Genomic DNA, 27,179 nt, shown 5'->3' with positions numbered 1-27,179 from the left:
CTGGTTGCCAAGCACATGAATTTTGATCACATGATTGGGGAATGCTGCGATAGTCATAACTGCAAGGACCAGTTGTCAGTTTTTTATTGCTACTGTAACTATGAATGTTTCTTTTAAATAAATGGTTGTAAGCAGAGTCTACCTGTAAATTCTTAAATGCATATGGTTCCATCCCAGCAACTACTATAATCAAAACGATTTTTAAAAATCTCAGTTTCAAAAGTAAATGTTATGACTTTAATCTGTCTGAAAATACAACTATAAACCTTTTACAGAATAATTTAGTATTTATTATTAGGATTGTAGCAGTCATTAAGCCCACCTTGCTTAAGGACCACAATCCCTGCTCTCTCTGTTGTGGTCAACCATGTGAGTCACTAAGCAGAGCACGGGTTGCCTCAGAGACTGGGACAGGCCTTAAGAGGTCTGATGTAGGCCCAGACCTGCACTGCACCTCCCCCTGGCCCAGGATTTGACCAAGATAGGTGGATGGAGGCTGCTGCAGCATCCTTTGATCAGTCATAAGGGCAGGAGAATTGCCAAGCATCTGAATTTTGTTCACATGAGAGCAAGGGTGCTGCAGTGGCTGTAACTTTGGGTTCAAGTCATAAGGACCCTTTGTTCAGTGCTGTCGTAATTTCAAATAGTTGAATAAACAGTTATAAATCTAGGACTACTAGTAACACAACCCTCAGAAAGCTCAACATAGAATGGAAGGAATCACATAATTGCAATTAGTGATTGCATCAATTGTGTCCTGGCTATAGAAAGTGCTAAATTGTCCCATATATTCCCCACCCCGAAGTAATAACATGGAAGAATGGATATGCTGAAGTTTCCGTGGCCAATCCCAACCTTAACTCTCTTCCAGTACTTTTAGAAATCAGAAAATGTGATATATATACCAAATAAGGTTAATATCCAAGAAAACCATAACAAAATATACAAAAGGAAAAAGGGGTAGATATAGCACATTCTACAGAATAACTTTCTATGAAATTTAATTATTTTTAATGCATTGAAATCATGTATTATAGATTAATACTAAATATGAAAACTGTTCATATTTGAACACAAAATTTTTATTTAAACTAAATTAAAAACAGTTGGGAACTTATCATGGATACCAACAGTTCAAGTTCACATTTTGAATATATACATTTTATATATACAAAGGACTATTACCTTTCCTTGTAGCTAATAAAAATTTTATACAAATTCTGGTCACTTTTGCTTACAATGGATTCATGAATATCTTGCGTTAAAGTTCTGTGGATTTTCACCAAATCCTGAAACAAAGAAATAAACCTTTTATAAGACTCTTCAGTGTTATTGTATCAGCTTTCCGTTGTAAAGTTATTGTTTTCAGACAATGAAATACAGTGATTAGACTATTTCACACTAGAAATTAGAGAGTATTATCATTGTGGTTATTAAAATGAATATTTATTTACCTTAAACTTACTGGTATGTATTTGTTATATAACTCTTTAGTAATTATAAATTTAGAAGTATATTGAGTTCACGATCACAATTTTTAAATCAACTGGGCACATTAAACCCTGTTCATAGTTTACCTATCTTAGATTAAGGATAGGATAACTTCACTCTATCTTCTATTGCTAAGGCATCAACTCTCAGTCTCTTTCTTCCCAGACCCATGGTCTATGCGACGGCTTCATTTGATCAAAATAAATTCAGAAAATATCTTAATTCCATTTTAGATTCCTGACTGCAATCAGGTTTAATGTCCAAATATGGGGACATGGAGGAAGTTTCATTTACCTTTGTAAATTTAATACTCTTTTGCTCCTCAAAAGTTAAATAAACTGTACATTTCTTATTATTAACTAAAGCTCTAGTCCACACAACTGAGTCATAAATTCAACGGCTTGTTTGTTCCTGTTTTTCCACAGCAAACAAATTAAATGTGCATACTGTCAGAACGTTCTTTTTCCACAAGACACTGAAAAACTGCCTGCAAAGACAGATGTGAATGTGCAACACCTATCAGAAGCCTCCTGAGGAAAGTTGTTGAAATTTTCCTGGCAGGAGACACAATTTTGAGACAAAACCTTTCGCCAACAGACAAGGAATCTATTGATTGCTGACTAGCAGCTTCTAACACAGAGAATGGAGAAGTCTCTACTATTTTTTTTTTGTTTTGTTTACATTTATACCCCGCCCTTCTCCGAAGACTCAGGGCGGCTTACAGTGTATAAGGCAATAGTCTCATTCTATTTGTATATTTTTACAAAGTCAACTTATTGCCCCCCCAACAATCTGGGTCCTCATTTTACCTACCTTATAAAGGATGGAAGGCTGAGTCAACCTTGGGCCGGGCTCGAACCTGCAGTAATTGCAGGCTACTGTGTTCTTAATAACAGGCTTTTACCAGCGTGAGCTAAACCAGCCCTTTCCTTGACATCATCACCCTAACTGAGAAGAACACTTTCTCAGTGGGTTTGAAGATTTTGACCTTGTTTTTATTTTTTAAGCCAGGATAAACTACCCAAGTAGTGTATGAGAGGAGAAATTCTAAACACAATGAAGAAGAGAATGATGGAACAATTAATCCCTTCTCCCACCTACATAGAAACCCTCTACATAAAAAGAAGAAAAACTTGGCTGAAAAACTGACTTTAAGTACAATTAATTAACTAATTCATTCAAATCTACCAGACAGTTAATTTAGACAATTAGGAAAAGTTATTAATTTGCTTAGTTATTTATTATCGTATTTTTTATGGCAAAGAGTTGGCTCTCATCTTCTATCTTAAAAAATGAAACTCACTCACAGATTAGGGGAAAAGATAAATATCATCCCTCCTCTACCCCACCAAGTGTTCTGAGGTGATATTTTAAAGTAACATTCTAGTAGACAAGTAGAGATATCAGTAAATCATATGCTAGCCTCATCCTTAATTCTGTCCCTTTACCTTGGACAAGGCTAATCCAACAATGGCTCACCAATGGAGTCTTCCCAATCCTGTATTTTCCTGGGCAATTACAACAAAGCACCCTGAGCTGAGTGGGGTTTTTTTCTGGGCAAAAGCAACACTTTTGTTTCTGTTATTCCTTTTGAAGCCGTGTCTGAAATGAAAAACGTGTTCATTTCTTCCCAACCTCTCTGTAGGAAGTAAGACCGATAGCTGAGCTACAATTTCCATTTGCTAAGCTCATCTATCAATTCAACAGTTAAGTCTCAAAGGATCCTTTCTGTACATCCTATTTGTCTTCATTCTACCTAAATTCTCTAGCAATGTCTTGTAGACAGTCTTCACATGAATATCACAACTTCTGGAAATACTACTTACAGGAATGTTGATGAATACTGTTTCAAATTCTGATGGCGTCAGAAATCTTTTCAATGGCACCATAAAAAACTATAACGAAAAAAACATAGACACACAAGTAATATTATTTTGCCCAGTGGAACTTCTTTTTAGGTGCTTGATGTCCATGTCTTGTTTTAAATATATAAGTCTTAGAATACCTTATCATTTGATCAAGTTCCCAACCTTGCACATTAAGTGTTAATTGATAAAAACCAGCATTTACCAAACTTCTAATACATGAAGATGATTTTCCTCTGATTAATTCCTACAGACAAAAGGTATAGCCATTATATTTTTGCAGTAAGACTAAATGATCCAGTCTCACAAAAAGTTAGCAGCAATAATCTAAATAAAATTACATTGCCCCAGATTTTATAATGGATATTTAAGGTGGTTTTAAGTTATTTCTCCACTGGGTTGTTGTTTATGTATCTAGTGTAGCAATAAAACGGAATATTTGGAGCAAAGTTCATCTTGGTAGCAAACTCTTTTGTCATTTTTTGAAAAGTGCTTTATTGTCTTTTGTCTTGGATATTTTCCTTAAAGAAAATGTCACTGTGCATGAAAATTCCCTTTTAACTCAATCAGGGTTTCTCAATCTCAGAACTTTGAAGAATTCTGCCAGTTGAAGTCCAGATAATTTAAAGTTCCTGAAGTTGAGAAACATTGATCTAAATCATTTAATAACTTGCAACTCATTCCACATCAGAATATTCCTGAAAAATGGTAGAATCAGTACTGTAATTTCCATTGAGAGATTACAAGGGAGTCAGGGAGAAGGTGGATTTTTCAATCTTCATTTAATTATTTCTCAAGCCATAAAGTTTTGAAATTGCTTATTGAGTAGATATATATAACTTTTTAAAAAAAAGAAAAGAAAAATGAGTGGCCTGCCATGAATTGGTAAAAGTGAAATATACTGCGATATAAAATAAACATGTGCTTTTAAAATGAAGAACTGATCCATTATTTAATGTTAATGTATCCAGTAGTCAAATTTAGAAAGTTGTGGAAGATTAGGGATCACGAAATGCTTCAACACTGAAACAGTTCATTCAATTATCTGACAAGTTGAACAAACTTTTTCACATGTGGTTTCATCCTTCCAAATTCAGTTGTCATTGACTGAGGTGAAAAATTGGCTGAAAGATTGCTTAAAAAATGTTTCTGAAAAACTAACAGATATGATATACTCATTGATAGAAATACTGCAGAGATTATCAGATTTCTATGTTCTGTAATAGTAATTAAGTGATCCAGAGTTTTACTTAAATAGAGAAAACCTCTATACTCTCTTTTGAGAAGTGGGTGGGGTTTTTTTGACAAATTATAGCTATTTCAATGGAAGACAATAGAACATATTCCCATTGTTTCCCACAACTCTTTATTTTTAAGTAAATAGATAAATAACATACATCCATACATATAATATATAGCCAATTTGATCTGTTTAAGACACCAAGTTAGAAAAAAGGTGTCAAGATTGAACTATTTTGCTTCTTTCAAACCTTAATGCTTTTCAACTTGCCAATGAACTGGGGCTGAGAATGTGTGTGTGTGGACCGTGAAAGCCTGACAACTATCAAGGTCTCCACTGCAAATGCTTGAGAAAGAGATGGACTGTTCCCATAACAAAAGGATGTTTCATAATTGGACAATGTGATCACCCAGGGATGAGGAGAAAGGGAAGCTATTGTTTAACTAAGCAAGCATTTGCACTGGGAAAACTAGAGCTGGTTTTGATTCTTCAGTACCAAAATGGTGTGTCCAATAAAGTTTTACTTTGGGGAATTCAAAGCTCCAGAGAGCATTTCTTTATTTTGGGTTCACTAGTCAGACAGTTGACACAAGGAGATTATGAGTTCTAGTTCTGCCTTGGGCATGCAGACTGACTGGGTGACTTAGGCCAGTCACTCTCTTTCAGTCCACAGGATTGTTGTTGTGGGGAATATAGAAGGAGGAATGAGTATTGTATATTTTCACCACCTTGAGTTATTTATTAAAATAATAAAGACAAGATTTTTAAAAAATCCAGATAAATCTAATACTTTCTTACTTTAAAACAACTGAGGATCTTGGATTATGGCAGGTATTGAATATAAATACATTTACCAAATTTTATGCGCTGCTTATCTTTGTGGCCCAGTGGTGAAAAAAAAGAGGGATTGGTAACTGGTCTCAAATTCCCTCTGATCAACAGTGCTGTCTTTTAGAACAAAGCAAACTCAGAACACTTTGAAGAAACATTTCAAATGAAGCTGTTTTATTTCAAGGTCAAAACCAAACATGTTTTCTATTTTGTGCGCATCTCTACTATGCACACATCCTTGCCTGAAACTTCTCTGCTCTCCTAGCTCCCCTGGCAATAAGTGGGAAATGAGTTCCTGATTGTTTTATCACAGCATTTTACCTTTTCGATTGATTCCAGTGTTTCGGTGTATTTCTCTTCAGTCTGTTTTATTTCCGAAAGACAGCAAGTTCTTATGTCATTCTCAGGACATTTCTGCCAAGTCAATAAGAGTTTACTTGAATATGAGCACACTTCTGGGTATTTTTCAGCCAGACCATGTTTCTCTACCCCACTGTCAGTGATAGTTAGCATCCTAATCTATCTTGTTGTAGATCTGAACTCAGCGACATGCTGTCTACAGGCACAACTGCCTTGCCCCACATCTTGCCAATTTAAAGAATAATTGGAACAGAATCCCTCACAGGATTTCTGGAAACACACTAAATGGCTTCTGGCTCCCACCGTATCCTGTGTGGGGGCCTTTGAATTGTGAGAAAAGGCTGTGGCAGTGGATCTAAACCCAGCCTTCACTGGTCAGGGTATCAATCAATTAAAGAAATGGTAGAAGGAAGAGAGAAAGAGACTACAGTCCAGTGGTGATATTCAGCCGGTTCTATCTGGTTTAGGCAAACCGGTAGCAGCAGCAGGAGGCTCCACCCACCCATTCAGATGTAATCACGTCCTGTTTTTGATGCTCTGCGCCTGCACAGAGGTGGCATGTGCAAGCTAAGTGGGCGCTCATGCGCGCTCACATTTGCGAACCAGTAGCGAAGATAAGTGAATATCACCCCTGCCACAGTCGGCTTCCAACTGTGGGAAGTTGGGAAAAAGTGCTGAAGGAAGCCATGAGAAGCAGCAGAGCAAATGCAGGCAACAGAACCAACATAGTTTTATTCTCTGTGTTTCATGTTTTAAAACTTCTTAAATGAGAACAGTATATTTTTACAATGCTGTTATATATTAGTATGTTTCTTATCAGGCAGTTTAGGTCATGCTCACTTAATTGACCAAGTAATGGAGCAGAATGATGACAAACCAAAATATTTATGTGAAAAGAAAGAATTTACCAAGTAGATGAGAGTGTGGAAGATTTTTCGGAAGGAAATTGGAGCCAAGTTGCCAATGGCTTTAGTATGATTAATTGGCTCTTAATACTCCATCGGAAATCCATGGGACTGAAATGGGTTTAATTTTGGATTATGGCCTAAATGTATTACTGCACTATTTCTTTTGTGCCCAGCTGAATCTTTTTATAACTCACAAGCTGATGTGCTGCTTCAGCTTTCATTAGGTCTTCATACACTTCACCTCCTTCATCTTCCCCATAAACGCAATCATAAAGGTCTTCATCTTCATTCACTCTCGTTTCACTAGAATACAATGTGAAAGGAGAAAATTCAGAACGCATAATAGGACCTATTTAAAAAATCTAGATGAGTATCACAAAATAATGTATAGCTTCCCTCTGATCTCCTGTTCATTTTGGGCACTGCCAGGAGGCAGACTTAGAAACAGCTGGCTTGGCTTTTGGTTGCTGAGATCACCTAAACACTAAACTATGGTAAACCTTAACTGTGGCTAGTGAATACAAGAAATCTATGTCATCATAATTACTATCAATACATTGAAGACAACAAGCTAAGATAGAACAGATTATTTTTTAATTTCTTCTCTCAACAGTATCACAAATGTAGGAGATGTAACTTATGCTCAGTAAAAAGCTATACTGTACTCGTTTTTGTAACAGTAAATCAGGATGGGAGAACTCTTCACCAACCAGGAGAAACTTTATTTTATTATTAGAGACCTAGGAGTTGATATATTATAAATCATCCTTGTAGCTAAAACTGTATCTTAAAATTTATTTTTTACTATTTTGTGCATATAGCCTTTCTATAAGCTCACATAGGGATGCAGTGGCTCAGTGGCTAAGACACTGAGCTTGTCGATCGAAAGGTCAGCAGTTCAGCGGTTCGAGTCCCTAGTGCCGCGTAATGGGGTGAGCTCCCGTTACTTGTCCCAGCTTCTGCCAACCTAGCAGTTCGAAAGCACATAAAAAATGCAAGTAGAAAAATAGGGACCACCTTTGGTGGGAAGGTAACAGATTTTCGTGTGCCTTTGGTGTTTAGTCATGCCGGCCGCATGACCACAGAGACATCTTCGGACGGCGCTGGCTCTTTGGCTTTGAAATGGAAATGAGCACCGCCCCCTAGAATCGGAAACGACTAGCACATATGTGCGAGGGGAACCTTTATCTTTACTATAAGCTTACAGGTAGTCTTCATTTAACAATAGTAACTGAACCAGAATTTCCTGAATTGCAATCATCTGATCTCAGAGGTGATATCATGGCTGGAAGTTGAAGGACCAATCCTAGGTGCCACTTGTTCAGAACCATCATAACTTCAAATGGTCACTGAAGAAGCGGTTGTTAAATTGAATATTATCTGTATCTATTTTACATTATTTACTATTAACAAATGTTGATTATTACCCAATTTATGACAGTGGTACTAATTCATGGGGCTGTGGATATCATAAAGATCAAATTTGGGATTTGGAAATAGAATACCTTGATTTTGAGAGTATGATGAAAGATTAAGCTTAACAAAGGTTTAACACACTTATTTCTGTCCTTTTTTTAAAAAAACAGAGGATGGATGCCATGATTCCTATTAACTATTTTATAAAGCTATTAGAGATCTCTGGAATGTCAAATTTGAAAAGTCTTCATCGGGCGAGTTTATCTTCAACTCTGAACAAAATAAAAAAATCAATTACAAACTTAATAACTTAAAAGAATTTAAAGTAAACAGCAAAATGCTAATTGAAATATTGTTCTCCATAGGATCAGCATAACATCAACACCCTACAAATCAGAACACAAAATTAATACACAATATGACCTACTCTATTAAATCTGGAAGGCCTTTGTATATGTCTTCATCATTAACACTCTCTTCCGTAGGAAAGGGCCTATGGGGACAAAAACCAAAGAAACAAAAGTTAAAAATTATCATAAAGAACAATCTGATTTAATCATATTATTGTTCTTTTCTGTGCTTTTTCTTTTGCTGCTTTTGTGAATCAGCCAGAGTTATCATAGATAAGATGGGGGACCATATAACTCCTTTACTTGAATAAATGAATAAATAAATGATCATACAAATGACTTTATTGGCATGCCTGAGCAAGTATTTCATTTTTCATTTCATCTGTATATTGTATATTAATGTAACTAATTTCAATCAGATCATTCAGTTCTAAAATGTAACTTTAAAAAAGTGGAATTACTTTGAAACAAAATGATTTGCAGTTCATTTTCTAAGCAAATATTTGTATTATAGACAAAAATTGATGTTTTTTTTAAAAATCCCAACTATATTGTACCTTATTCCAGTGCCTAAAGCAATAGGGGTGCGAGAAAGTTTGGATAAAGTTTCTATAACCTGCAAAAGGGATGGAAAACATTGATTTAGTCACAAGAAAAAAAATATTTCAAGCATCATTCAAATAGCATCCATTAGCTCAGATACAAAGAAAAGGCATATGCCATTTCTACTTAAAATATTTTAGATGTAATATTGATTTTAAATGAACCTGGCACAAACACACTTGAAATGAAAATGTACTATACTTTGACTATTGTTAAAATGAAATTGTAAAACTCATAAATAATTTGGATCACTTTTATGAATATGAATAAAATGAATGAATGAATTAATATTTGATAATCAATTTATCATTATTTAATCTTAAATTTGATAATTAAATTAACTTTGCAATTTGGTTAATGTTAGATCATTTGATAATAATAATAAAGTAAAATATTTTACTTTCATATTTACTATAATTCTCTTAAAGTAGTCCAAAATGCACAGGCAGTTATAATAATTGATTTGAGAATAAACCAGACTTACCGTATATACTCGAGTATAAGCCGAGTTTTTCAGCACGTTTTTTGTGCTGAAAAACGTCCCCTCGGCTTATACTCGGGTCTATACGGCTTATACTCGAGTTTTTTTTTAAGCCCTCGGCTTATACTCGGGTCTATCTGACTTATACTCGAGTTCTTGTTTTTTGTTTTCACATTTTACTGAAGCCCTGCCGGTGCAGTGAGCCAGCCTTCTCAGCTGAGAGAGGAGGTTTCAACCGGTAGGTGCCTCATTTCCCACCCTCGGCTTATACTCGAGTCCCCAGTTTACCCCAGTTTTTGGGGTAAAATTGGGGACCTCGGCTTATACTCGGATCGGCTTATATTCGAGTATATACGGTAATTTAATGGAATATAACAGATATACCCTATACAGGTAGTCTTCGACTTACAACAGTTCACTTAGTGACTGTTAAAAATTACAAAGATGCTGAAAAAATTGAATTATGGCCATTTTTCACACTTGTGACCATTGCAACTTCCCCATGGACATGTGATCAAAATTCAGATGCTTGACAACTGACTCATATTTATGACTGTTACAGTGTCCCAGGGTCATGTGATCTCCTTTTGCAAACTTCTGACAAGCAAAGTCAGTAGGAAAGCCAGATTCACTAAACAACTGTGTTATTAATTTAAGAACTTCAGTGATTCCTAAATGCAATAGGATTTATTGCATTTAAGAGTGCAATTTAAAAAAGTTGTAAAATGGGGCAAAATTCACTTAACAAATGTCTCACTTAGCAACAGAAAATTTAGGCCCAATTGTGGTTGTAAATTGAGGATTAACTGTAATTTCATCAAAGGAAGGAGACATCCATGGACACCAATGACTTAAACGCCTCCCTTTGATATTCATCCAGTTCCTTTTAATTTAGAAAAAACCCTAACGATACTCATATTTATTCATTTATTATCGTTGCTTAAAAATAATCAAATAATCAAATGCTATTTAGATAAAAAGTATTAACTACGAAACAGCATATTGCAAATCAGCTACAATGATAGAGAAAATCCTGGCCACCACTCTGGTAGGTCTAATGATCTAATCATTCATGTTAGTGAAGAAATATTAAAGTACTTATAGTCAGAGCAGCTGTTAATTTGATGCAAATGACTTCTCTCTGAATTATCATTCAACAGGCTGATAAGAGTTCATTCAATATGCAGATTTCTAGTAGAGAAGGAATCAGCATCAAAAACACCCTAAATGATGCTGCATAATTAGCAGATTATTATTGTATTTTGTTATCAAATAACAAAACGGGGGGTTGTCATTACAAGTGGGGAACTGATGAAGGAAAAATGAGTTGATACTAACCAAATTACCAATTACTGATTAAAATTAATTCCCTCTGAACAAAACTACCTCATTAAAAAAAAAATGCTGTAAATGCAGAGGAAGAATTCATGTGTTACATTTTTATCCTTCCATGGTCAAATGTGATTCTCATGATGTTTCAATTCTTTTCTCTCAAATATGCAAGCCGCCCGCCACAGAAATATGCAATATACAAATACACACACACATATCTTTATTGCTTAAATAGGGGGAAAAAAGAATTGGATGGGGAAGAGGTAGCTATACTGCAGGAGTCTCCAACCCCCGGTTCATGGACTGACACTGGGCTGTGGCATGCCAGAAACCAATGCTGCGCAAAGCAAAGCCCCATCTGCGGGATGCAGTCAGCACAGGAAACTCTGGTCTGAGGAAAAACCTCTCTTCACGGAACATGTCCCAGGTGGCCAAAAGTTTGGGGCCCCCTGCTATACTGGATTAAGAAGGAAACAGAATGAGGGAGGAAACTGGATGGAGATGGACAAAATAAGATAGTTAAACCAGGATGGGATGAAAAGAGAAAGCTTTACAGAAAGGATTAAAATGTGTTGAATAAGTAACACCACTTAAGTGCAAGCTAACCTTCAACATTATTTGTTCCTCCTATCTGTTATTTTCATTCTCTCCAGAGAATGGAAGACAAATCCCTCCATTCCAGGTTATTATTTGGAGGAAAAACTGCAGTGTGGATCTTCCTGTTTGGCCCAGTGGGCAGTGGTAGGTTTCAAAAATTTTTACTAGCGGTTCTCTGGGTGTGGCTTGGTGGGCGTGGCATGGCTTGGTGGATGTGGCTTGGTGGGCGTGGCAGGAGAAAGATACTATAAAATCCCCATTTCCTCCTGATAAGATGGGACCCGGGAGGCAGAGAATAGATGGGGGCGGGGCCAGTCAGAATTTTTACTACTGGTTCTCTGAACTACTCAAAATTTCCACTACCAGATCTCCAGAACTGGTCAGAACCTGCTGAAACCCACCTCTGCGCAGTGGGATGATTATTATCCATTCAATATAGTAGGTAGTTTCTTCAGTTTTGGCCCAAAATATAATTATACTGACACTGGAAAACTGTGGTCTGCCTATACTGTATAGCTTCAACTGGTGCAAAATATGGACAGTTATATGTGCCCCCAGAAGGATACATCTCTCTGTCCTATGAGCTATATGGGTTGTCCGATTGTTCCCAGGTCCAATTCAAGATACAGGTTTTACCTTCTAAGATCTTCATGGCACAGGCCCATATTATCTGATATCCCCACTTCCCCTCTCCCCACTTACTTCTACCCATCCTATCAGATCTAGCAGAAGTGGTATGTTACAGGTCCCATCTGCGAAATAATTCCATCTAACAGGACCTAGGAAAAGAGCCTTTTCTGCTGTGACATCCATTCTTCGGAACATCATTTGCCCTGGGTGAGATCAGCCCCGATCCTATTGACCTTCCAGAAATCTCTCAAAACGTGTGTTGTGTTTTTTTTTTCAGCAGACCTGGAGTTTGCTAAACCATCTGGGTATAACACGGAGCCCACGAGCTGGCTGCATTGTTAGATTCTGACGCAATTTCCCACAATCTTGCTTATAGTTATATTATTTTTAACAGTCATTACTTAAGATTGTTTTAATTATTGGTTTTATTGTATGGTATAGAATCACATCTGTGGGATGGGTTGCTATTTAAAGTTCCTAAATACATTCCTCTCATGTAAAATATGAGATCACTAATTTTGGTGAACAGGATGTCAGGGTTCCAAGGAACACCCCCAGCGAAATAAAGCTCTGAGGCTTGAGGTTCCTCAAAGTTCCAATTTATTAGAGATGTCATGTTGGCACAGCTGGGAAAACCTGAAACTGAAAGCTTCCAGGTTTTCCACACCTAGATGACAGTTCACAGCCCTGCCCCACACCCACAAGTTCATCACATTGTCCAATCAACTCTTCACACTCAGTTGGATGCAATCTTCAGGCAGTTTCCATCAGACATTGACTAACTTTCTACCGCTCCAACAACAACCCCCTCCCAACTTCCCCAGCTAAAATATGTGGCAGTTAAGAAGCAAAAAGAAAAATGCCTTCCAAAACTGACACAGGAGCCGTAGAGAAGAAACTTTTTTTTCCTTTACACACTCACACACACACACACACACACACACACACACACACACACCAGACACTGGCTATCTATCCATGTCCTAGGTTGTGTTTTTTTTAAAAAATGGTTTCATAATGACAAATGTACAGGCACACAGCAAGATCACAGAGGATCTATTAATAGTGTACGAAGTCTTAAAAAAGGAGCAAGGAAGAAGACTATTATAACATCAAGTCCATCTGTCTGATTTGCAAGAGATAAAGTCTTCAGTTCAAGTTGCACAAACTCAGTTGCCAGATTTTCCTCAGTAACTCAGCCTAAAGTCTTAGTCAATAAAGTACAATGATAATACTGCAATGACCTAATGTTCAAGGCAATTGATATCACAATGTATATATGTTTCTAAAATATTCTGATGCATGCTCAAAATATTATCTTTCAATGTATTTGTTCAAACCTACACAAGGCTAATGTCAGCATATATACAATAAATACAATTATTTTCATATCTATTCCATTGCTTTCTGGGGGTTGGGTTTATTTTGTTTTGTCTTGTTTTGCCATGCATGAGTTTATTTATAGTCAGAAACCACAAAACCATGTGTCAGATGTTTGACTAATCACATATCTTTGTAAAGATTTAATAAATTTTTGATAAGTAAAACTTACAAACAAAAGAGGGGGGAAAGCAAAATAGACAACAGAAAATTTTATTTTACTTTACCAAATCAAAATGCATGATTTTCCTTGACTCACCCAGAGTAAAAAAAAAAAATGCTGCTTAATTTCTACCTAATCACCAAAAGAGGGCACTAAAGTACAAACCATTCTCAAGCTTCACATCACTATCCCAACAATATACAGCGTAGCAACACAATTCACTTCAGTTTATGCTTAGATTTTTAAGATTCACACTCTAATAACAACATATAAATGATTGTTGAGATATTGTAGCACATAATGAATACTGAATAAGAAAATGCAGGCAGATTTAGCTTTCACACTGATTTAAAATATTAATAAATCATTGCTATATTCTACAATAATCCACTATAAGTGAGGCAATTTTTGCCAATTTGACAAAACCCTAAAGCTTCTCCTTTTATTTGCAGCTAAACCAAGGTCTGGTGCAAGCTAAGAAAACAAACCATGTAATCTTGCTTACTGATTTATATTTAAAACATAATAATAATAATAATAATAATAATAATAATAATAATAATAATAATAATAATAATAATAATAATAATAATAAACAATAAACAATAAACAAAAACACAATAAATGCACAATAAAAAGCCATATAACAAAGCAAGGATGGAGAAAATCTTCCAATATAGTTGACATTATCCATGCAGCCCTGTAAAATAAAAACAAACCCAAAAACTTACAATGGTCTTAGCAATTGAGCAGAATTCATCAACATTTATTATTATTATTATTATTATTATTATTATTATTATTATTATTATTATTATTATTATTATTATTATTATTATTATTTCAAAGATTGTTTTTAAATCAAAAATGAAAATATATATATTATATACAAAAAACCATATTAAAAAGCTTTTCCTCTATCCAAAAACTTGTCTAAGTATAGCCTTTCTCAAGGGTCAAAATAAATTCAAAGATATTCTACTATGGTGGAATTCCAGCACCAAAGGCATTGCATCAAAGGTTAATTATTTCTAGTTCTTGCAATTTATGTTGCTTTTGATACTAGTGACTCTTGTAAGAGATCTTAATGACTCTTAATGTCAGTCTGGAGAAAGTACCTATAATGGGAAATTCCTGGGACTTGTGGAGATAGACTACAGAGGGACTCAATTAGAAGTTATTATGTTATGTTAAGTCACTCCATTATGTTCAAGGCAATTTCTATTTCTACTCCAGGAATTGCAAAGTTATAAATAATCTTTAGAGACTTTTATAAGTCAGGCCAGGTAAGAAGCCAACGCAAAGTAATAGCTTGAACAAATCCAAAAATCTTACTCACTTCTTCACCACAATTAACAATATAATTAACCTAGGCAGATGCTATTGGATGATATAGTAGATATTTCAAGTATCCAATATATTTTAAGTTACAGGTAGTCCTTGACTTACAACAATTCATTTAGTGACCATTCAAAGTTACAATGGCACTGGAAATGTGGCATGACTATTTTTCACAGTTACGACCTTTGCAGCATCCCTATGATCATGTCATCAAAATTCTGACTCATATTTATGACCGTTGCTGTGTCCCAAGGTCATGTGATCACCTTTTGCAACCTTTTCATAAGCAAAGTCAATGGGGAAGCCAGATTCACTTAACAACCAGGTCACTAACATATCAACTGCAGTGATTCACTTAACAACTGTGGTGAGAAAGGACATAAAATGGGACAAAACTCAACAAATGTTTCACTTAACAAAAAATTTGGGCTCAATTGTGGTCATAAGTCGAGGATTACCTATATACATTGCTCAAAGTGAGATGAAGTTCATGGATCCGAGTGTCATATCTGTGAAGTACCACCCAGCTGTTCACAGTGGACTTTAGACCGAACCATAGCATCAGCCAGCTAGAGTAGCAAAGATATAATCATCCACTTTGAAGAGCTATCTAGGACATTTCTCCACAGATGCTATCAGGGATTGATTGATTGATTGATTGAGCACCATAAAGTCAGTTTCAACTCTTAGCAATCACATAGATTTTCTCCATGATGACCTGTCCATGGTCTTTCAGGTCTTCCAACAATGCACTCATCACTACTCTTCTTCTTTTCCTCTGTTTTTGGTACATCCCAGGGATGAGGTCTTTTTAGAATAGAATTTATTTTTATTTTTATTGGCCAAGTGTGATTGGACACACAAGGAATTTGTCTTGGTGCATATGCTCTCAGTGTACATAAAAGAAAAGATACATTCATCAAGGTACAACATTTACAACACAAATGATGGTCAATATATCAATATATCACCAATCTCTTTCCACTTATGACTGTATGACTGTAACTTTGTTACTGGCAATCCTTGTGATTTATATTGATATATTGACCATCAATTGTGTTGTAAATGTTGTACCTTGATGAACGTATCTTTTTCTTTTATGTACACTGAGAGCATATGCACCAAGACAAATTCCTTGTGGGTCCAATCACACTTGGCCAATAAAAATTCTATTCTATTCTATTCTATTCTATTCTATTCTATTCTATTCTATAAATCATAAGGATTGCCAGCAACAAAGTTACAGTCATACAGTCATAAGTGGAAAGAGATTGGTGATGGGAACGATGAGAAGATTAATAGTAGTGCAGATTTAGTAAATAGTTTGACAGTGTTGAGGGAATTATTTGTTTAGCAGAGTGATGGCTTTTGGGAGAAAACTGTTCTTGTGTCTAGTTGTTTTGGTGTGCAGTGCTCTATAGCGTCGTTTTGAGGGTAGGAGTTGAAACAGTTTGTGTCCAGGATGTGAGGGATCTGTAAATATTTTCACGGCCCTCTTCTTGATTCGTGCAGTATACAGGTCCTCAATGGAAGGCAGGTTGGTAGCAATTATTTTTTCTGCAGTTCTAATTATCCTCTGAAGTCTGTGTCTTTCTTGTTGGGTTGCAGAACTGAACCAGACAGTTATAGAGGTACAAATGATAATGTTGCTGAAGTAGAATATTTTAAGCCTTATCATATGAACCTTGGAACTCTGGTTTATTTGTTTGGAGATCTATTTCTTTGTTTTTCCCCATTTTCCAGAATACCCTCAGCAATCAGGAAGGAAACCATTCCTCTTCATCCTAACTGTGGCAACATAGTTCTTATGATGCATTCCTCCAGTATATCTGGTCACTTACCTCTGGATGGTACCACAATTATTCATACTTCTTGTCCTGGTGCTTAATTGAGCCTTTTCTTTTCTTCTTATATTAATCTTCTTTTTTCCATAATGAATGCCATATCTGTTCTTTCCCCAAAATGTTAACTTCCTTATCAATCCTTTTCTCTTTCATTCTATTGTGTCCTTCATATTTATTTGTTTATTTATTAAATTTAATCATATAAGGTGACTCTTATAGAATATAGGATATTCTTATAGAATATAGAATATAGAATTTCTATAAGAATTTCTGGTGAAATCTCCCCATCCACTGGAATCTATTCATGCGCTCTCCCCCTCCCTCTTTCTCTCCCTCCCGCTCATCCCTCCCTCTCGCAATTTAGCCCATGAAGGAAGTATAATGCTGTACTGTTTTAATTCATAAAATCACTTATCAAAGAATTCTTATAAATTTACAGAACAATTACAAAGTATAATAGTTTCTGAATGACAGCTTCAAAATTGTTAGGAAAGCCATTTGTTCTTCCTATCATATTATCTGATCCCTGAAAAGGCTATAAATTCTGTCCCATAATTTAGCAAGTGATAAGTTCAACTCCAGCTACAACATATATACTCTGTTCAAAAAGATCCTTAACACATCTGTTGGCAGGTTATATAACTATTACCTAAGAGTCTACAATATTTCCAGAAACTTCACCAATATTGTATTAAAATGGAAACTGTACTTGCAGACATCTGCAGATGTGTTTGGAGACACTGCAGTTACTAACTTCATGACAGTTCCCCTAACAGTGTGTGGGAAGCAGTAAGTTATAAAAAGAAGTTGTTTTACAGAAAATATTACAATGCATAATTACCAGAGTCCGCCATGCTGCATTGTGAAGGTCTTCAGAGAAATGTCTTTATACTTCTCAATTATTATGGTAGCTTTTAAGATTTTGGGGGAAAAAATTTTTTTTACAGCAATACCATCCTATAACAAGCTTGTTCCCTGGCATGCTGGCTTGCTCCACATAACTTTGTTCATCAATAGCAGCCCTTAATATCACACAGCATGTCTAACAAGTGCTCGCATTTACAGCTTATTTATTGAAGATATTGACTACTGAGTGGTAATTAATTCCCATGAAACTACACTGGAATAAGCTGTTCTGGAACAGCCAAGTTTTATATGCAAAGATCTCACATACCTAAAAACATATGTAAATTCATCCCCAGATACCTATGAAAACACCTATGTAAACTCTACTTCTGAGCAATAGCAGTAGCATTAATAATACAAAAATGGCAATGAAAGCTTTGGAGCAATAACATAGAAATAAATACAGTCAGAGATTTAAATGTACAATATGCTCATAAACAAAGCCTTGAAAATCAGATCACGGCTGGCAATCTTTCAGAGGGTGAGAACTGCTGTACTTTTTATGATCACAGGATATAATAAAAACGTACTAGAAACCCTTATGAAAATAAGATAGGAAGGGCCAGCAATCGTTACTTTTGCAAAACTTCCGAGAACTGTTAAATCAATGAAAAGAATTATTTAAACTATTAAATATGATACACTAGAAGTATGCAGCCAGCCCAAAATTAGCTGGCTGCAGACTTCTGGGAGTTGAAGTCCACACATCTTGAATTTGTCGAAGTTGAGAAACACTGTTCTAGAAGTTTACTTTAAAAGAAATAAAAGCATGAATGCTACAACTTCCTATTTAAACTATTTTTGCTAAAATAATCTAAAAATGTTTAGAAGCCTAAACGGTATCCAATAGAAACATTAGTGCCCTGTGCATCACAACACCTATTTCTGCACTAGAAAGCAAAATACCAACATATAAACCGATTGAAGGGTTAATTAACAACTTACAAGTAATGAAACAAAACTTATTTCACCCAGAGCATAACTGGAATTGGCATCTTTATAAAATATACATAAATGACCAGTGTATATCTCAGAGTATACCAAAGTAGTATGAATAAAACCTGCAGACAATACTTAGTAATACTGGAAAGTTCATCCTGGAAATATTCCTCAATCCTCATGTGAAACGGATATTAACAATCTCAGTATAGCCTATGAATTTACTTTGTTCTTCACCCAAGTTTATGATCCCTAAAATTCAAGCCAAGTGTAATAATGAATTAAGCAGCCTAAATTCTCTTCAACCAACACCCAAAGAAAATTCAATGCCACCAATATCAAAGCATTACCTACCTACCGTATTTTTTGCACTATAAGATGCACCTGGCCATAAGACGCACCTAGGTTTAGAGGAGGAAAACAAAAAAAAAATATGAATATGGAACGCCGTCTCACTGTGAATATGGAGTGCCGAATATGGAGCAACAGTATAGTGAGAGCAGGAGGCGGAGCCTGAGAGGACCACAGACTAGGTGTCCCCTCATGTGTCAGCTCTACCTATTGACTCCTGCACTGAGGAAAAGAGACAGAAGAGCTGGGCAATGACAAAGACAGGTCTGTGATGCAATATTCACTCCATAAGATGTACAGACATTTCCACCCACTTTTGGGGTCGGGGGAAAGTGCGTCTTAATTTTTATTTTTTTATAATTTGGGGGGGACATTTTTTTTATTTTATAAACAAACTAACAGTACATAATCAATCGTTCAGTGTATCATGTGAGCACATCTTTTGTGTCGTCTTCTTGTTCCTCCAATGTTAAATCATTTCATAATATCATCGTTCCATTTATTGTAACATTTCTCCCACTTTTCTTGCTTTACTATTAATACATTTATCAATCTTCTCTCTCCTCTTTCTTCTTCCCATGTTTCATTACAACATTACCCTATATAAATTTCTTCTCTAACCACTGGTAAAATTGTCCCCATATCTTAAAATATTCAGATTCCTTTCTTTCTTTAATTGCCAAAGTCAATCTATTGATTTCTGCACAATCCAATGTTTTCTTAATTACTTCTCCCTCTGTAGAGATTTTCTCTGCTTTCCATCTTTGCGCAAATACTATCCTCGCTGCAGTTATTACATGTATAATCAAATATATATTTTCTTTACTAAATTTCTCTGGTAGGATACCCAATAGGAACAATTCAGGTTTTAAATCTTCATCTTGTTGTATCATTTCTTCTAACCATGTTTTCATTTTAATCCAATAGTTTTTTGCTTCTGATCATATCCACCACATATGATAATACGATCCTGGTATCTGATGGCATTTCCAACATTTAGCTCAGGGGTGGGTTCTACTTACCTTTACTACCGGTTCGCATCGTGCCCAAGCATGTGTAAAGTGTGAAAGTTGGGTTTTGAGCTTTTTGTGTCTCTGTGAGGTTCGTGCTTGTCGCAGGGGCCATTTTGGGTCAAGTGCAGCTGCTTTTACATTGTCTGTGAGTCAGTTGTGTTGTGTTGTGTTGTGTTATGTTGTGTGTGGGCAAAGTGTGAAAGTTGGTGTTTGGTACCTCTTATTGTTTTGCGTACTTTGTTTATTATTTTTATTATTTATTATTATTGGCCATGCCCACCCGGTCACCTGACCACCAAACCACCCCCACCAGGTCACCATGCCCACCAATTAAGCCATGCCCACCAGATTTCACCCCTGATTTGTTTCCAAAATAAATAAAAAAATTAATGAAATTTTATGGAAGGAATGTGATATACCTACAATTATTTATTTTCATGATGGCCAAGAGGGTGATATAAATGAATTGCTCTTTCTTGCTTACAGATGTCTTCTGCCACCCTGGATTCCTATTATTCAATTATATTCTAATTTCTCAAAAAATTCAGGAAATTAGGAAGGACAGACAGCTGGAGACGTCAGTGATAGAAATGTGTATAGCAGAACATTGATGATAGTATTCCTAACTCTGTTAATAATATAACCTCCATGAATAATTTCAGACTGTACAGTTATAGAGACTAAATTGATTTTGAACTTAATAACTGCTGCGAGATTATTGATTGCACAATATTGGAAGAAATAAGACTTACCTACAATTGGAGAATGGACTAGTAAAGTATCCAATTTAGCAGAAATGGCAAAAATTTCTGCCTACTTGAAAGACTATACACAAGAAAAATATATTTTGGAATGGAGAAAGTGGATTGATTATATTCAAAATAAGTATCAGATTAAAAAATACCAATTAGCTTTTGAGGGAAGTTAGGATTTGTTTTGTATTAGTAAGTTTAAGAAAGAAGGGAATTGATAGTGGGAAGGTGTGAAAGGACTGAGGATTATGTCTTATGTTATATTTTAGATTATGTTTGTTAGATATAATACCCTGTATTTTGTTCTGGGAAGTTTTGGGGGGAGGGGGGGAGGGGGGGAGGGGAAGATTATAAATTGATTGATTGTCAATGTGCATGAATAATTGAAGAATTAATTAAGTTGGAATGATGCAAAGTCGGGCCTGCTCAGTAACCACTCCAGAAGGGAAAGGGTAGGGAGAGAGGAGAAGAGAGAAGGAAGAAAGTAGGTAGGTAGGTAGTAGGGGGAGAAGAAGGAGGGGAAGTGAGAGGGTTAGAAAGGATGGAAGTGAGAAGTGGGAAGGAGGAGAGGAAGTAGGAAAGTGAGGTGGAGGAAGGTGGAGAAAGTAAAAGAAGGTAGAGAAGGGTAGAAAGGTTTAAGGAAGGGAGTGGCAGCTGGGCAGGCCCGATTGAGTACAATTTATGGGGAGGAATAAATGTTGGATAATTGAATGTATTGTACACTGGTTAAATTGTTGGAAATATTATGGAAAATAAAAAAAATTGGGAAATAATAATAATAATAATATAAGCTCCAAAAAAACACCCGAAGAAACTCAAAATGAATTCTCTAATCCTCAGAAAATAAAATAGAAAAAAGGAACATGTTGAAAAACTAGACCACAAATTTTAGCACAGAAATAACTATGAGTCACTTCTATTAAGACAGTACCCAGCTGAAGTCCCCATACCAGTTAAGGCAAAATATGGAAGGACACAGCAAACGTAATCAAATCTGAGAAAGCATAATTACAACATGACTAATGAAGAAGTCACACTAGCATGATTCATTTGTCTGAAAATATGACTGACAAATGAAAAGATTCATGCCAGAATGAACAGAAAAACATTCCATTCCAAACACCTCTGCTGCATCAAAGAATGACGCCAAATGGCTCGGAGGGCCAAAGAATCATGACTCAGTGATCAAAAGCCCAAACACCCATTCTGATGAAAACATTATACAATGTTATCATCAGAAAATAATATTCCCGAAATCAAAAGATAATCAGAATAAAAATCTATCTCTACGACATCCTTCCAAATAGGAAGTAAGCCTGTAATAATGTCTGGATTAATTGGTATTTGCTGGCTAAGAGTCCAATATATTATCGTACTGAGTAGCATGGGGGGCAGGGGAAGGCCAGTTAATTCACCTCCTCATTTAACTTTTTCTCTAATAATGTAACCTCTAGTTCTAAAGTCTTCCCATCTGCCTTCAACTATGTGGGGAGTGGAAAGCTGTATTATCTAACAGTTTTCTTTCACCTGCCCCAAGAGTAAATTACCACATAGACTGCTATTTTCCACCTTCTTCTGTTACAACAATTAGGCAGGAAGTTCAGGATTATACCAATTTTTTTATCTGTGTAACCTATGAATGACTAATCATACACAAACAAAAATAAGTATTGTAAGTAGTGAATATTAATATTGTACCTTGGCACACAGCCAATGTGCAAATTTGAGCTAGAAAAGCAGGAATGTTTTCTTCCCTTTAAGCTCCAAATGTTATGTGATACACTCAACATAATAATTCAGAGGTTCAGTGGAAAAGAATTTATGACAGTCTTGCTCAGATAGAAGTAGTGGCTTGCCTGCCTTGGCATTGCAGTGCAAAGGTCGAACTCCACGGGAAATTTTTATGAAATATCAGTGGCAAATTTCATTCATCCCAGTGTCATGGGAATAGGAATACTATGTGGAGGGAGGACATGAAGGAAGATTAGTGACAAACATGAAATAATGCTATTTGTCATTCTGAGTTGATTTTCCAACGCACTCCCTCCCTCCTGTAGAAAGTTAGCACCAGTGGTGGGTTTCAAAATTTTTACTACCGGTTCTGTGGGTGTGGCTTGGTGGGCGAGGCAGGGAAAGGATACTGTAAAACCTCCATTCCCTCCTGACTCCAGGGGAAGGTTACTGCAAAATCCCCATTTCCTCCTGATCAGCTGGGACTTGGGAGGCAGAGAATAGATGGCCAGTCAGAATTTTTACTACCGGTTCTCCGAACTACTCAAAATTTCCATTACCAGTTCTCCAGAACTGGTCAGAACCTGCTGAAACTCACCTCTGGTAAGCACCTCTGGTAATCTCCTAGAAGAATGAAATATTTTGAGAAATATTGAAGAGGCAGAATATTATAATTTCCCTAGATGTGAAATAGAGGGAGAAATCAGCACCCACCTTTCTTAATAGTCCTCAGCAGATGTCAGCACTTAAGAGACAAAGAGCTTATTGAAAACTACATAACTCTATTCATAATCAAATACCCTCACCCAAGAGCCAAACCAGGACAAAGCCATTAAGCCATAATAGGAATTGCCCAACATCCTTTCAGAACACAAGCCTCTTCACTGCATCATCTCAGCAGTCCAAACGTCAACCAAACTTAGCTCAGGCCAAACACCTAGGATTTGTACTTTGCCTATAGAGCCAACTACAACCCCTATATAACCCCTACATGGCCCCATGGGAGTCTGACAACAGCCAACAGAATACATGTTCTTGCACAGGAACAGGAAGCTCAAATGCAAAGCCCAAGAGAAGGTATTTTTTTTAAAAACCCACTCTGAACGCCATGTGGTTAGCTGCCCAGAACCAGTGTGGTTCTGCTTCATCATTAAACCTTCTTTCCAATCAGCCTCCATGTTTTCAATGTCCTCCTCCCAGCTTGGAACTGAACCAGATGGCTGTTTCTTCTCTTTCTCTATGCCTTTGAGTCAATGCTGTCTCCTGGTAAAACTCTAATAAAAAAGTTTCACATTTTTATCTTCTTTGGTTACTCGCAAATTTTGATGTCAGGGAATGAACATTTTCACATACACTTTCTTCAAGTAGTGTGAGTAAGTATTAAATAAAGTTAAGGATGTAATAAATATTCCAATAAGGGGTTCAGATGGGTTGGTTTTCATGTTTCAATATAATCAGTGAAATTTTAAGACAATACATTTGGCTTTTCAAACGCAGCAGCATCCATGCGGTTCTTTATTTAATCAGACCTGCAGACATTTACCAATGACCTTTCTCGACAAAGCAATGCAAAATTTGCTTTCTTTCTTACTGCTATTAGCGTCTTAAATCTGACTCTGCAGTTTTAATGGCTCTAAACTGTTCTTACAACAGCTAAGTAAGGGTAATTTTCATTTTTAAAAGCTTTAAAATACAACAAATAAAACGCTCCCCTGATGACTTGTTCTTCTCCATATAGAGCAAACAAATTCTCATAAAAAAGACAAAAAGTGAAGAAGATAAAAGCTTGTGCCACCTTCTTCTTATTAATACAGTTATAAATATATATATATATATATATATATACATACATAAATACATACATACACACACACACACACACACACACACACATATATATATATATATATATATAGGTCTTTGGTTGTTCGGGTTTTCTCCCGTGTAAAATTGGAAGTGTCTTGGCGACGTTTCGACGAAGTCTCATTCGTCATCTTCAGGCTTCAGCTTCGTGCTTCTGGGAGCAATGTGTGATCGCAGCTGTTTCTTCCTTTTAACTGCTAGTGGGGGTTTGAACTGATTGGGTGGGAGCTTGGCTGTGCTCTGATTGGATGGGGGTTTTTCTGTGCTCTGATTGGCTGGGGGTGTGTCCTGTGTTGGTGGGGGCTTGGTTGTGCTCAGTCTAGTCTGTGCTGCAGGGGGATTTGAGCTGGTGAGCTGCATAGCTGTTGTTTGGCTTTGTGGTCGTGCTACATCTTCATATATATATATAAAAACATATAAAACCCAGTCTACAGAAAATATTTTTAAACCCTTTTCCCTATTGATTATTTGGAAAGATATCCTTCATAGATCTCATGACCTAATTATATAGAGTTGTGCCAGAAGCAAAGATCAGGCCTAGCAGAAATGCTATTAAAGGTAACCTCACTGCATGGGAGCAGATATACTATTTTACCTTATCACAGCAAAATCAAACACTCAGATTAATATTGTGTTGGTATATAATGTGTTTGACAGTTGATTCATTACAGCAGTGCAGTTTCGGATTATATTTACTAGAAAAATATACTGGAGGTCAGTCAGGTGAAAGTTGATTAACCTACTGCAATTCTAGATGTACGATATAGTTGTTTCACTGGCATTCAATATACAGCAGGCCATATTCAGGTTAAGTACAGATTATATGATTCTTCTTTAACAAGCAGCTGAAAACCACAGCCAGAAAAATAATTCTAATTCAACTCACGGAGTCCAAATGTCTTTTAAGCCTAATACAATCAATTGGTTCTATTGAAACCAGCATGGAAACCTTCCGAAAAAAGAAAATTTAAAATGGATTGTGATTTAGAAATCCACAAAAGGCTTTTCAGAAATCTGGAAGTAATGTATCAGCAGGTAAATGCTGAAAATCTTTATTTAATCCTTCTCACATACAAACAGTGGAAGAAGCTTCCATAAATCATTTTTAAAAATTTTACAAACCAATGAAGGTTATTGAGTAAGGAAACATCAACATTTTAAAGATATAATCTAACATAATTTCATGCTTATGATCAGTGGGTTTAAATCCATTTGGGAATTTAGAATTGAATAAACACACAATTCAAAAAACCTTAATTCTCCTTCCTTTCCTATATACACACTTTATGAAGAGTAATTTCCTGTCATTGCAAAATATTGTTTTAGAACACAGGTGTCAAACGGTGTCATGTTGCCCTCACATGACATTTCATGATGTTTTTCTCCTATGCTGAGCTTGGGTGGGCATGGCCTATGTGTGTGAGACGCATCCAGCCCGCTGGCCACCTGTTTGACACCCTGTTCTAGGATATAGATTAAACAGTTTGTATTCAGTTCTTCCAGAAGCCCAATGTTGAATTATATGAAATAATAAATGACAGCTGTCAACTGAGGGGAATCTCCTTCTGGACTTTAATGAAATAGGAAGGAAACTTTGGGCAGGTTAGAAATAACAGCAGTGAAAATGACCATACAAACACACCTCAAAAAAAGAAAATTGGGATCTGTTCTACTGAATCACCTTGGTAAGGGTATCTATTTTGTAATGTTTTTTCTATATGATCCCACAACCAACATCCTCTATGTCACAAAACAAAAATTTGAAAGCATGAATGGAAGAGGAAAACTGACATTTCTCCAACTCTTACTCTATGCTTTAGGGGCCTAAGCCCCCTAAAGTGGAATTTTCAAAATATCTGAATTCCAACTTCCAGAATTTCTCAGCCAGCATGACCTTCATTGAGCATTGTAGAAGCCGAAGTCCACACACTGAAAAGTGCAAGTTAAGGAAGTCTGCTTCAGAGAATAAATCTGAAGGCATGGTGCCAAAATCGATAGAAAAAACAAAAATTAGATGGAAATTGCCAAAGTTCAGCAAGATGACTCGGCAAAATAAAAGATGTAATAGCTAAATAAGGTTATAAGATAAATAGGATCTATAATTTTAAGATGGCAATAACAGGTCACATTCACAAGCATGCATTGTGTGAATTGGGTGGTGATGGCTCCCACAGAGAGAGACTCCACTCCAATTCTACTGTCCTTCTTTAGAACAGATGCCATAATAATGCTACCACCAGCCTCTTTCCCAGAAAAACAGGTAGTCCTCAACTTACTACCACAATCAAGCCCAAAATTTATGTAGCTAAGCAAGACATTTGTTAAGACATCCAATAAAGAACTCACAGTTTCATGTGGTAGCATGTTGCTGAAGTTGAAAGAAAATACAGTATTGACTTCAGGTGCCATTTTCTAGAGTATCTATCTCTTAACAAGGGAAGTATTCAATAGGCATTTAAGAGGCTGACAACATTAAGCATAGTTTTTTTTTTCCCCCTCAAGGGTTAGGATAGGAATACACTGAAGAAAGAAATATTTTATTAACATAAATAAATACAATTTATTACTAGGAATTCTATATTTTAGGCTCAGGTTTGTCAGGTCTTTAAACAAATCAATAGCAATACTTAAGGTAAATCTAAACACATATCTAGAAGTTGATAAGAATGTTAAATTGTAAATTTATTTTCAAAACATCCAATTCTTGTTGGAATCTATATAGGAACTGGCCCTGAAAGACTCAGTCTGCAACTTGGGGTTTCTTCTGGACTCGCAACTCCTGTTCAAGAAAC

General features: G+C 36.1%; 1 protein-coding gene across 1 annotated transcript in view; it reads right to left on the bottom strand.

Annotated features, from left to right (window-relative positions):
• Nucleotides 1–27,179, bottom strand: part of VAV3 (vav guanine nucleotide exchange factor 3) — a 230,998-nt gene that overhangs the window by 128,927 nt on the left and 74,892 nt on the right. The window contains exons 3-8 of the mRNA XM_058179240.1: nt 9,019–9,077; nt 8,539–8,604; nt 6,890–6,998; nt 5,749–5,841; nt 3,318–3,386; nt 1,186–1,289 (exon numbers count right to left, since the gene is read on the bottom strand). Coding sequence (XP_058035223.1) covers nt 1,186–1,289; nt 3,318–3,386; nt 5,749–5,841; nt 6,890–6,998; nt 8,539–8,604; nt 9,019–9,077 — 500 coding nt within the window. The remainder of the gene's footprint in view (nt 1–1,185; nt 1,290–3,317; nt 3,387–5,748; nt 5,842–6,889; nt 6,999–8,538; nt 8,605–9,018; nt 9,078–27,179) is intronic.

The sequence above is a fragment of the Ahaetulla prasina genome, chromosome 3 (assembly GCF_028640845.1).
Source record: "Ahaetulla prasina isolate Xishuangbanna chromosome 3, ASM2864084v1, whole genome shotgun sequence".
Taxonomy (NCBI): Eukaryota; Metazoa; Chordata; class Lepidosauria; order Squamata; family Colubridae; genus Ahaetulla; species Ahaetulla prasina.
The sequence above is the reverse complement of the archived record's forward strand: the minus strand, read 5'-3'. Positions and strand labels throughout refer to the sequence as shown.